This window comes from Eublepharis macularius, chromosome 14, assembly GCF_028583425.1.
Source record: "Eublepharis macularius isolate TG4126 chromosome 14, MPM_Emac_v1.0, whole genome shotgun sequence".
Classification (NCBI taxonomy): domain Eukaryota; kingdom Metazoa; phylum Chordata; class Lepidosauria; order Squamata; family Eublepharidae; genus Eublepharis; species Eublepharis macularius.
Genome location: NC_072803.1, coordinates 34,638,381 through 34,650,780, shown reverse-complemented (window position 1 = coordinate 34,650,780; position 12,400 = coordinate 34,638,381). Strand labels below are relative to the sequence as shown.

The 12,400-nt window shown below is 42.4% G+C and overlaps 1 protein-coding gene across 1 annotated transcript; it reads left to right on the top strand.

Annotated features, from left to right (window-relative positions):
- The first annotated feature begins 7,373 nt into the window (after nt 1–7,373).
- LOC129341848 (cytochrome c oxidase subunit 5B, mitochondrial) lies at nt 7,374–11,202 on the top strand. The gene is made up of 4 exons (XM_054997191.1): nt 7,374–7,573; nt 9,581–9,651; nt 10,116–10,215; nt 10,977–11,202. Exons 1-4 carry the CDS (start codon nt 7,447–7,449, stop codon nt 11,084–11,086), a joined length of 408 nt encoding a protein of 135 aa, XP_054853166.1. The 5' UTR covers nt 7,374–7,446; the 3' UTR covers nt 11,087–11,202.
- Nucleotides 11,203–12,400: the final 1,198 nt, after the last annotated feature.

Here is a 12,400-nt window from a genome sequence, read left to right as displayed (position 1 = left end):
GTTTTCCTTGTAAGGTAGATTCTGGCATGCCTGTTCTGATACGTCCCTGGATGTCCCAGGTTGGTCACAGGGTGAAGCGGATCCCTCAGAGCTTTGTCTTCCTGTCTCCGTCATACGTACTTCCCATGGCTCCTCCAGTTTGGTTTGGGGCATAGTAGAGGCTCAAGCTGTTTGTTCAAAGTTGAGTGGAAATAGTAGGAAAATATGGAAAACATGCATTAACAGGAGGGTATTGTGGCCTCGACAACTCTTAAGAGGAATTAGGAGTTTGCAACCCTGTCTTCTTCTGGAGCATTTAGATAGCCTGCAGAAGGCCCCCAGATATCTGGAAAGAAAGGAGGCAAAAATGACAGCTGTCTCATTACAAAGTGCTTCTGGAGCATAGTGGTTAAGTTGTTGGGTTACAAATCATCATTCTGCTGGTTTGAATCCCTTTACTGCCATGAGCTCAGCAGGTGGCCTTGGGTAAGTCCCAGCTCCTCAGCTGTATTGTGGGGATAACAACAACGCTGGCTAAGTTCAACACTCTGAGTGGGCCTAATTTGTCTAGAAGAGCAGTAAATAAGCACACTGTTGTTGTTATAGAGTCTGCCTTCATTCATCATCTGTCTAGTGCTTTCAATTATCAAGTTGTGTATCAAGTTTCAGAGATGGATTTACACATTAACTAAACTAGAGTTTAGGGCCCCAGACAAGGGGCCTCTGAATTTTTAAAAAACCCTACAAATAACCATTTCTGGGCAATGCTATTGTGTCTTCTTATACTAAACATAGCTTAGGGCTTCATTGTGGCCCAAATTTAAAAAATTAATCAAAAAATAATTCCACACTACCTCTACTGATAAGTTTGAGCAGTTAAGGCATTGACTTTGAACCAGAGAGGCTTAGGTTCGAATTCTCACTCAACCATGAGATTCACAGAGTACCCACAGGCCAATCATTCTCTCAGATTAACCAACCTCAAAGGGTTGTTATGAGGATAAAAATGGAGCAAACCTCATACATGTTCCTAAGCCCCTTGGAGGAAGTGGGAGAGGCAAATGTAATTAATAAATAATAATTATATGATGTGCTTCCAATGCACAGTAAGCATTAACTAAATGCCAAGTGTAACTTCTACCCTGCTGGATAAATGGTATGTATTATTTTGTCAGTCTCTTTTCCAAGGCTTACTTGCTTCTGTGAATGAACCTATTTGAACTTTGTGCAGCTCACTCTGGGCTCCGGGTCTGAGCTTGCTGGGTTTAATTACTAGTACACAGGCACCTAAGCAGAACCACAGTAGGCAATAAGGCTCAAAGCGCTCCATCTCATTACCAGGGCTTTCATGCAAAGGCCTGCAAATAATTGTAACACAGGAGGTAACCCAGTTCTGACTAGCAATCAAAGGGACCCGTTATTGTGGGAAAGCAGTGAATGCTTACAGCTGGGAATTCTCAAATCTTGAAAGCCGATTCTAACTGTGAGCCTGCAAGGCTTCATTATCTACATACATAAAGCTGTCAGTTCCTGATGAAAGGCTCAGAGGCTCCCCAAATGATATACATCAAGCAGCTATCATCCAAAGGCCTGTAGCCTAGATATAATATTTATGCTGTTTAATTCAGCAGAAATTGTACGATGACGTCTGAGTTCAGAATCTGAACTGTCACCATTTCCTTTCCACAGTCCCTTGCCTGGCCCTAGGCTTCCAAGTCCCTCCATTAGATCAGAGCAGTTGAGCTAATGGAAAGAAGAAATGTGATGGGTCAGAGTTGTACCTAATCTTCTGGTGTCACAAAATGCTTGCTGGATTTAAGGCCAGGAAGCTGATTCACAAGATTCTTAGGGTCCATGGAATTTAAAGCAAACCTGGGGTTCAAGATGGAGCTACCTGGTAGGTGTGTGCCTATACAGACAATACCATCAGTAAAAGAGCCACTCACCTGCAATACGGGGCATTCTAACAGGTCCTCAGACCAAGGGATAGGCTCAGTAACGAACTCAGATGTCAACACTGCCTCCATATCTACCCAGGAAATAGTTTTTTAAGACCTAGCAACAGCAGGGGCTTGTTTATGTGCAATATATAATACCATCTGCCAAGGGCAGGATCAAAATAAAAATATTCTTGTATTATTCTTTATTCTTGTAGGACGTTCAGCCACTAACTTGAAAGGCCCCTCCTGCTGGGGGGTTGACACAAGGCAAGAGACTAATAGAGGTGGTTTGCCAATTGTCTTCCTCTGCATAGCAACCATGGACTACCTTGGAGGTCTCCCATCCAATTACTAACCAAGGCTGGCCCTGCTTAGCTTCTGAGATCTAACAAGGGTGTGCTTTGCTGAGCTATTGAGTTTAAGAGGACATTTAATATGCCTTATTTCAGCTTGGTACTGGATTTCTGTTTGTAGTCTCATTTCTACAATCAATATCCTATTGCATTGTTATTGAATCTCTGAGCCCTTGATTGTATTGAGTCACACTGTGCAATCCGCCTTGAGTCTCAGTAACATAATAAACATGATAAATAACATAAAGGTTAAAAATGTGAAATTGTTTAACCAGAATTTATAAGTATCTTTGACTGCATTAATTTAAGCTTCAGTCGAGACAATGGTTTCCTTTCATACTGTGGGTGTTGAATTAGCTTAGCTATATTAAGAAGACTGGGTTATCAAAAATTACTGCAGCTGTGAACAGTTTGCTTATCTGGTATACACCTTGAATTTTACATAGTATTGTCAGTTTGTATCTCTTGCATTTCAGGGCTGTTGGACCATAAATTTAGGGGGGAAATTGTCTTTCTTGGTGTAATATTTTGTGCACATCTATGAGCTCTGGCTGAAGAAAGCTTTCGCCATAATAAATTTGTTAATTGTTAAGGTACTACAAGCCTTGTTAATTATCTCCTAGGGAGGCTTCTGTGTATGTGTCATCAAATCATAATGGATTTATAGTGACTCCAGCAAGGGGCTGTTAAAGCAGGAGAGAAGCAGAGGCGGTTTGCCCCTGCCTTCCTCTGCAGAGTCTTCTTTGGTGGTCGCCCATCCAAGTATTGATCCGTTTAGCTTTTGAGATCTGACGAGATCAGGCTATACCATGCTGCCTTACCTCCCAAAGAGGCTTACTGCACCTTAAAAGCTAACTTTTAAAATTCTGACATAAGCTTTCAAGGACTAGAGCAGATTGTCAGATGTATGTTGAATTTGTGAGAAATAAGTGGTTTGGGATATTATAAGGACAGAAAACAACGTTTTGTTTTTAATTTTAATTTAACTGCAATGTAAATACTTCTAAAGTCGGGGCTTGCAAACCTACTCCAACTCTAACAGCGGCGCTGCAAAGGCAGGGCCATCCCCAAATGACAATCCTAAACGTGTATATTCGTAAGTAAATCCCATCGAACCCAGTGGGACGTACTCCCTCACCAGAGCGTTTAGGGTTGCAGCCGCAAGTACTGCAAGGCAAAGCCTTCGACACCTCTAGCGCCTTAACTAAATGAGTGGTGGCGGAGATACTTTATTTTACATATCAGAGCGTTAGAAAAAGCGGAGAGGGGGAATTGAAACGGAGGCTGCTAGGCTACGACGGTGCCTGCTGAAGGATCATTACCTGCAAGAAGCTCCCTTCAACCCTGCCGGCTGCTAACTGCCACCTGCTCCTGTCTGTTTCAAAAACCAACAAGCAACGTTCTACCTCCAAAGGAGCCAATCGGCACCCAAGAATGTTACCGTCTCTACCAGTAGACCAATCAGCAACTAGATGTTCAAAGTAATCGCGGCACATCAAAGCAGATTAGAAACTGGCAGAGCGAGCATGAATCCCGGTCTTCAGTTTGAAGGGCGCGAGTTTATAGAAGAAAAATAAACACCTTTTATACGTGCCTCTCTCTCTACCTTTCCCCAAGGGTGCCTTCATTTAAATTCACCTTCTTTACTGACTTATAGGGTTGCCAATTCCAGGTTGGAAAATTCCTGGAGATTTGGGGGTGGGGTTTTGGGAGGGCAGTGGAGAGAGCACAGTAGGTTATAATTGTTAGAAATAACTCGCTCTAACAATAATGCCATAGAGACCACCCTCCAAAGCGAACTGATCTCGGTAGTCTAGAAATCAGCTGTAACTCCAGGAGAACTCCAGCCCGCTCCTCGAGGTTGACAACTGTCTTAACGGCAGCATCGATTGGTGGAACATATAGTTCTCTACAGGGGAAGCCTATTTTTGGCTATGTGATTTATATCCTGTTTTTCTAAGTGGTTTTACAACATTTAAAAATGTAATTTTAACTTCTTGCTCCCATCCCCGTTCCCACTGTGGTCTGCTGTAGCTCACCCGGTGCTCATTCCTCTAAACGTGCTATGAAATTATAATTCTTCATATGAATATACACACTGCCTTTATAAGGAGTCAGACCATTGTTCAATCAACGTCAATATCATCTACTCTGACTGCTCTCCAGGGTCTCCCATACCAGTCTTTCACATCATCTACTACTAAGGCTACTACCTGGCCAGAGGGGAAAGCGTCCCACCCCTTTGTTTGTTTATAGTCTGCCTTTCCCACTGACACTCAAAACATTACATAGCATGAGATTAGCAGTCAGTATCAAGGACATTTCAATAAATAAAGCCCTTGGGTAAATAAGTGCAAGTTTACAAAGACATAACATTACCAACAATCCGATAAAAAGTTGAAGAAATACTGAAACAGAGCATAAGCAATTCTAGGACTGACATTAAGTATTAACTCGAAAGGAGCTCTTGTTAAGTTTTTCAGGTCATGAAGCTAAATAGTATCACCTGATAATTGCTGCATGTCAAACAGATATTAAAGAGACTAGTTAAAAAGTCAGCAAACTTACAACCAGGTCCTTTTTTACTTAAGGTGTTCGGTATTGAACTTGAGGTCTTCTACATGCAGAGCAGGTGCCCTACCACTGATCCACAGCTCCCATCCCTACAATCTGATATATCATGAAAGATCATATACAACTCTGGCAGGCTAGTAGGGTTGCCAACAGGCTGGTGAAAAATGTCCTGTCCCTTTAATAGAGGGTTAATTTATAGAAACCAGCAGTTGAAGCGTTTCAACTGGAAGTAAATATCAAAAATAACATCCCATTCAACAACTATTAAATAGATAAAATATTTCTCTCCAGGCCTGTTGGCAATAAAGCGGTGAGGGAGAAGCTACAAGAAAGGATCAGTACAAAACAAGAACTATGTCACTGTTCCTTATTCTTCTTTGCTGAACATCAAGAGAATGAAACAACTCTATAGAGATCACTACGTTTCTCAGACTACAGCTGAACACACAGCCCTTTTCAGCCCCCAGAGAATTCACCACTGGTAGTTCCCATGCTACCATCTAGAGTAAAATATAAGTCATTAAACTCCACACTGATCCAGGTCAGTATAGGGGGCTCTTAGGGGGCAGATGGCCCCAACCAAAAAGTAGGGTACTGATTCAAATATTCCTCCAAAGTAAAATTTAACTAGTAACTCTTTTTTTCCCCTCCCCAGAGCCTGGGGTTTTGCTCAGAGCCTAAAAGTTGGCACCATGTGCAGACAATTTTTACTAAATGTAGAAAGGAAGAGAGACTTGCAGAGATGCTTCGCGGATTCTCCCGATGGGCTTGATGGGTTATTGTGAAAGATGGTAAAAGTGCAACATCTGTATGTTGATTTCACTCTCCGAGTCCCTTCTGGAATGTGTATGTTGATGATTTGCTTTACAATGATTTCTCAGTATAATAATCTCTACACTCCCTCCCCCCTCCTTTTCTGTTACTTGGAACTCTTTAAGTATAAATTTAGCTACTATGAACTCTCCTGTGCATTTGATGAAGTGTGAGCTCTGACACTTGAAATCTCATGCTATAATAAATGGTTAAATTTTTAAGGTGCTGCTGGGAACTCTTGCTTAACTTGGGTATAAAGGGAAGAACTGTTGGAGCAACCAGAGGTAGTGAGAGAAGATCCAAGTTTTAGATCCTGGCAGATTAAGGTGTTGATTTTTTTAAAAAACACACACAGGAACTATGCTTTCCAGGGAATGTTTGCAGATAAACAATTTCAGAAGTAATATTTTTTGCACATTTTTGAGACAGAATTTTGAGACTATGGATTTAAATGAAGATTAAAGTAATAAACAAACAAACAAACAAAGTCATACAGGTGATTGATTCTTGAGCATAGTGTTTCCCAACCAGTGGGTCAGAACCCAAAAATGGGTCACGAAACTCACGAAAGTGGGTTGCATGCCTGCCCTTCCTAATAGTCCTTGCTGCCTTTTTTTCTTGTCACATCCCTTTGTGACAATGAGTGTGTGTGTGTGTGTGGGGGGGGGTCTGTTGGACAACTGGTAACTTTACTGTAGAAGCTGGAAGGAGCAGGGTGGGGTGGGGGAGACTGGAGAATTGGCAGGAGCTGTTCAGATGCAAAGGCTGTTTACTTCCAAATGCCACTTACTCGGGGACACTGTGCCTTTTGAGCAATGTCTCTTGGTTTCTTAAAGGCATCTGGTTGGCTTCTACTGCAAAGTAGGGTGCCCAAAAACGTTAGGTCAGCTTTGGATGGGTCACTATACCAAAGGGTTGGGTGCCACTGCTTTTGTTTACACCAAACGATCCTCAAGATGTCACTTAAAATACACGGGGCGATTTTACATCGGCAGACATTCTACCAAACCCAACACACGCACATAGCTTTATCTTTGGAATTGACTGCATTGAGTCACACTATGTAATCTGCATGAGTTTCACTTAGAAAGGAGAAGTGTAAATAACGTAAATAAATAAATCTCAAAAATGTACTTTCATATTATGCGCGCATTCAAATTTCAGAACACTCAGCCCGATCCTATACACGTTTAAAACAATCTAAAGTACGTCCCACAAGGGTTAATAGTGCTTATTCCCAGATCGAAAGCGCAGCGGGAGAAAAAACTGTCAACGGCCATATTGCTCTTTGTCAACCAAACACAAAACCGACCGTTCCCCCCGCCCCCAAATGGCACCTCCCCCAGTCCGTTTTCCCTCCTCGCCTAAAAAGCCCTCGGAGATGGCAGTTATGATCACGTGAGACATGTATTTATTCGCGGGGAGGGCGGAGCCATAGATACCCTAGGTTATTGCGGCAGCCCTCCCTTGAGCCAGCTTTTGCCGAGCTTGTTTTCCACTCTCGCTTCTACTGCAAAGTATTGGGCGGGGGGGGGGGGTCACTATAGACACGCCAAAGGATACAGCGACGCCTCTCGAAGGCCGCAGGGAATCATCACGGTCGAGGGCGGTGTTCAATGGTTGCCGGAAGTGGAGGCTAAGGTGTAACTCTTCAGCCCTTTTCTACCTCTATGTTGCGGTCCGCGCTTTGCGGGGCGTGGGTCAGGTGATCGGAAGTTCCGGTTCAGAAGACGGAAAAGATCCTGTTAGGGGCGGCCGCTTCCTCGCAGTTCTCCCTCGGTCTTGCTATGGCGTCAAGGTTACTCCGTTTGTGCGGCGCCCTTCGGGGTTTGAGCGCCGGCCGAAATTCCCTTGGCTCGGCTGGCTTTGGCCCGTGGCGTCTGACGGGGGCCTCTCGCTCTCTAGCGGTTGGAGGTGAGCTTAGGCTACCTTTAAGTGGTGTCTCGAGGTACTATGGCTGTGCTCGGAAGCAGCGGTATTAGTGATGGGACTTTGGCTCTGGGCGAAAGCTGCAATCCAGTGGCGATTGCTAGCCTGTTTTTGCAGAATTTTCGCCCGTTGGATACTGGAATTTTGCCAGGCTTGGCCTGATCCAAAAAAGGCCTTCTTTTATGATCTTGAGGCAAAAGCCATCGCTTCACACGGACCAGATGTGTGCTTTCGATGGGGGTCCTTGGTGGGTTTTTTTAAGGTGCGCTGCTCTGCTGTAGAAGAGCAAGTTGCTTGTACTAACTCACAGTATATAATAGATCATGAGTCTCAGTGAGGAAGGATGACTACGAATAATGTTAATAAATAATTAGACACCCAACTAGATTTCCAGAATATGAGCTTTCGCGAGTCAAAGTTCCCTTCATCAGGTATTTGCTGAAGGGAGCTTTATTTAATTATTATTGTCATTTGTAGTCCGCCCTTCTCAGTGAGACTCAAGGTGGATTACACAATGTGAGATTAGTACCGTCAGTATCAAGAACATTTCCATAACTATGCCCTAGGCTAAATAGAGACAAATTCACAAAGACATAGTATTAGCTAGAATACAACACAACATAGTGGTGAAATCTATGGTTCCTAACTCAGCAGAGCATCTGAGACCCTCTCCCTACAATACAGCTCTGAGTAAAAAGCCATTTTGAATAATTTGGTTTTGCATCGTTTGTGGAAAGCTCCAAGCGTGGGGGCTTTCCTGACCTCCTCTTTGACTCTTGAAAGCTCATATCCTGGAAATCTAATTTTGTAAGATGCCACTGGACTCGAATCTTACTCTTAAATTATGCAAGACAGCTCCTAAGATAAAGAATGTTAAAGCAGTAATATAAAGCATTTGGACAGCTGGCTTACAGAAAGGATGGAGGGACGGTAGTGTTGTGAAAATCAATCCAAGAAGGGAAGCTTTCATATATATATGACAGTTTACATGGAATTACCTGATGGATTTCTTGAGTACATTGTTGGTTCAATACAGCAGGAAATTCCAACCATGAAAAGTTTGGTGGGTCTGTTTGGGATACACATTGCTTTGAGAGGAAGAGAGGGTGTGCTGCTCACATTTCTCTGAGATTATTGTCCAATGTGGAAGATGCTATGTTAACTGGAAGAAGGCTGGTAATGTGTACTATAGCATGTAAGAGGGATCAGTTCCACAAGTTCTTTATGATTTATAATGTCATATTTTTTGTGTGGTGGTGGTATTCCTTCATATGCAGCATTTGGGTTTTGAGGTGCAAGTACCTGCTTCCTTCCCTTACTGTATGTAGTAATAATGATCTGTGTTGCAGGGTTTGTAAAGGTTTTTGAGAATGTATTTGAAATCCAAGTGGGTAGGAAAGTATTCAGTAAATAATATTTATAGCTATCTGTTAGTACTGTGCTTCCAAGTTACTACTCTCACTCCCTATTACTACTATTCATTTATTTTGTACTAGTAATGTCCTAATACAATATAAAAATAGTGATTCTTTGGTGGAAGTGTATTTTCTGGACAAAGATGAAAAGGGAGAGCAGATCCTGATGAAGGAAGAGAGGAGTGGGGAGGGTTTAGTGGCAATAGTGCTTGACTTTTCACTTGAGAGGCTGCCTGCTGAGAGCTGCTGTATTGAACCTCATTTTCTTACTGTAGCAGTGAGCGTAAATGATCTTCAAATCCACAACTGTTATAGCCTGCTCTTAGCTTTCAGACTAATATTAATCTAGGATAGCCTATAATATTTTTAGAATATTCATAGCTGGCTTCCTGCATACGGTATCTGGATTCTGGGTGCAGAGACTCTTCAGAAGTGCTCAAATCATTGTAATCACTGTTAAGGGGATGTTTGTGAGGCATGGATAAGATCACCTTTCCTCTTGTAGGGTGGGATGGACTAGAGGGAAGAATTTTCCATCTCAAAATGCTCCATGAATTATGGTCTCTCTTTGCCCCAGGTATCCCAACTGATGAAGAACAGGCTACAGGACTGGAGAGAAAAGTCTTAAAAGGTTTGGAAAAGGGGCTGGTGAGTAAAATCGAGAAAGGAGTGTCAGCTGATCTCTCTGTACTCCACTGCACTATCCCATACACATTTTTAAGTAAATTGAGGCCTACTCTCAAATTCTTTGACCAAAAAACCCACAGACGTGTTTCCTTGTCCTGCTGAATTTACTTCAGAATCAGAAACTAGCAGCTGATTGAATTGCAGTGAGACTGGACAAGATGTAGCTCACGTATGTTTTTATATTGGCCTGTTAATAAAGTCTCCTGACTGCTAGTGATAGAATACCACCAATTAAATGCTGGGCCTGGAGTGAAATGGCTCAGAAGATGAAAGATTTGAGGTCTGAACCTAGATGTTGATCTGCTGCTAAGAATCTGAGAGCGGGGAAGAAAAGTAGTACATTGCAGAAAATCTGGAGTACTTGTTCTGGATGTCTAATTTCCCATCTATTTTTCATCAGTTTTCTTCTTCCCTGCTTGCTGTAGGATCCATATAGCATGCTTCCACCTAAACAGCATGCTGGAACAAAGGAAGATCCCAACATAGTCCCTTCAATCAATGATAAGCGGATTGTTGGTTGTATTTGTAAGTATCTCCCTCAGCAAATGTAATGATGGTGATTGGTAGCTACTTCATTTCAAGGAGACACACTCTCTGTGGTCACCTGTCTACGGATGAAATCGGTTGAGAAAATAGTGTTGTTGGGTCTGGAAAATTTCCCTTGGAAAAAGGAACGTAGTTGAATGCCACTAGGCACACAAGCTGCAGTGAAGCCTCTGCAAAAAGACTATAGAATGTTCTGATAAGGCCCACCTGCCAGGACACAACTGTTCTTTCAAGCGCAATTCTTCCACTTCATAAAAGCTTCTTTCTTGGTTACCTAGAACCAGTGATTCAAGGTGGAAAGTCTTCCATCCCACATATATAAATATAGTCTTATCTATAGTTGTCAGAACTGTTGTGTTGCAAATCTATCATATTAGATGGGCTAAATGTAGGATATGAATTATGGACAAACCCCAGTGCTTGCACATGGTGATTTAAACAATGTTAGAATGCAAATACATTTATTTAAATTTTAATCAGAAAACTTCTGGTTCACATTTTCCTAGAAAACCCACATCACTGCCTAGAACAAAGTCTTGCTTGCTAGTCGTGTGGGAGGTATTACCTGCTGTAGGTTATGGTTTACTGATCTGCTCATGATCATTTTTTGCTAGTTGGTTAAATGGCTATCACTTCTTACATAAACATGGAATTCAAATAGCTACATACATCCATGTATGTTCGGACAATACTTTCCCTGTGTATTATCTTTAATCTTCTGTTACTCCCTCACAATGCAGGTGAAGAGGACAACAGCACTGTGAGCTGGTTTTGGCTGCACAAGGGAGAAGCCCAACGCTGCCCTTCTTGTGGGACACATTATAAACTGGTTGCACATGAGCTGCCATGATTTGATTCTAGAGCCTGCAGTGTGCTTTATTTACTCAAGATGGGACTGACCAGTCCTCTAGTTCTTAAGGGAGTGTACCATGTTCTATACACCAAATAAAGTCTTTTGACTCCTTATGTGTATTTAGTGATCCTATTTGTTTCTAAAACTAGCAGAGTAGGACTAGTAAGCATTTACGAAGAGTGGACCCAAGGCATATATCACCATGCTTCCTCTCCCAGTTAAGGCACTCACATAAAAGGAAAAGCATGTCATGGAGTTTCTCCTACCCACACTACATAGGTAAGCCTAGGCCAGAATCTTCCCTTAGATTTCAGCTAGACCAACAGCAGCAGTTAGTTCTGTAATAAGATGGTGACTCTCCCCAAGTAGAATTTTAGGGGCTAGCTCTTGTGGAAGTAACCTACTCTGGTGTCTACATTCTCCCAAAGGAACTGGGTGTATGAATGGTCCCCTTGAGCCTCACTGTGCCTTCTGGCTTGCTTCTAAGCAACCGGGTAACGTTTCTACCAGAAGCTGAATATTTGAGCTATCACGAATTCTCAACACTGCAAAATTTGTGGATACTTGAGAGCCATAAACCAATATTTCAATGAACCCAGAAAACGCCCCAGGTTTGCAGAAAAATTACTGTGCAGGTTTGTTGGGTGACCTTGGGGCAGTTACATATCAGCCTAATCTGCCTTACTGAATTGTTTTTGAGGACAAAATGGAGTTGAGAAGAATGCTGGCTCCCTGTTGTGGAGAAAGATTGGGTATAAATGAAGTAAATAATATAGCTGAAGATAGGGCGCAGATAAAAGGGTGGTGGTGGGAAGGAAAGGAGGATGCATGGAAAAGAGTAGTAGTGGTAGTAGTAGTAGTAGTAAGGGAGAGGAAAATGAGATGTGGGTCCCCTACTTGTATATTCTAATGAGGTAACTCAAAGTTAGATGCTTTTCCTATTGTCTTGGCTGCTAAGGATTCCTGGTTATGTTCTAGATGCTCACTCTGTTTATATGTAGACTCCCATTGCCCCAGCAGACACAAGTACCCTACACTATCCTTCTGCGCTATGCAGAACAAGGAAGGACAGAAGTGATAGACAAGCTGCTACACTTCTGAGGGGGGAGCCCCACCATTCACTCATCCATGGTATTGAAAGAATGGAAAAACAAGTCTATATATCTTCAACAACATATGGAATCATGAGAACTGTGAAAGAGTACTTAATGTCTTGCTGTGCTAACCAGGGCAGTGAGGTGAGGGATTCTGTGTTGAATTTCATTGTGAAATGCTGTCACTATGGCTAAAGTTCTTACTAGAACTCAGGCT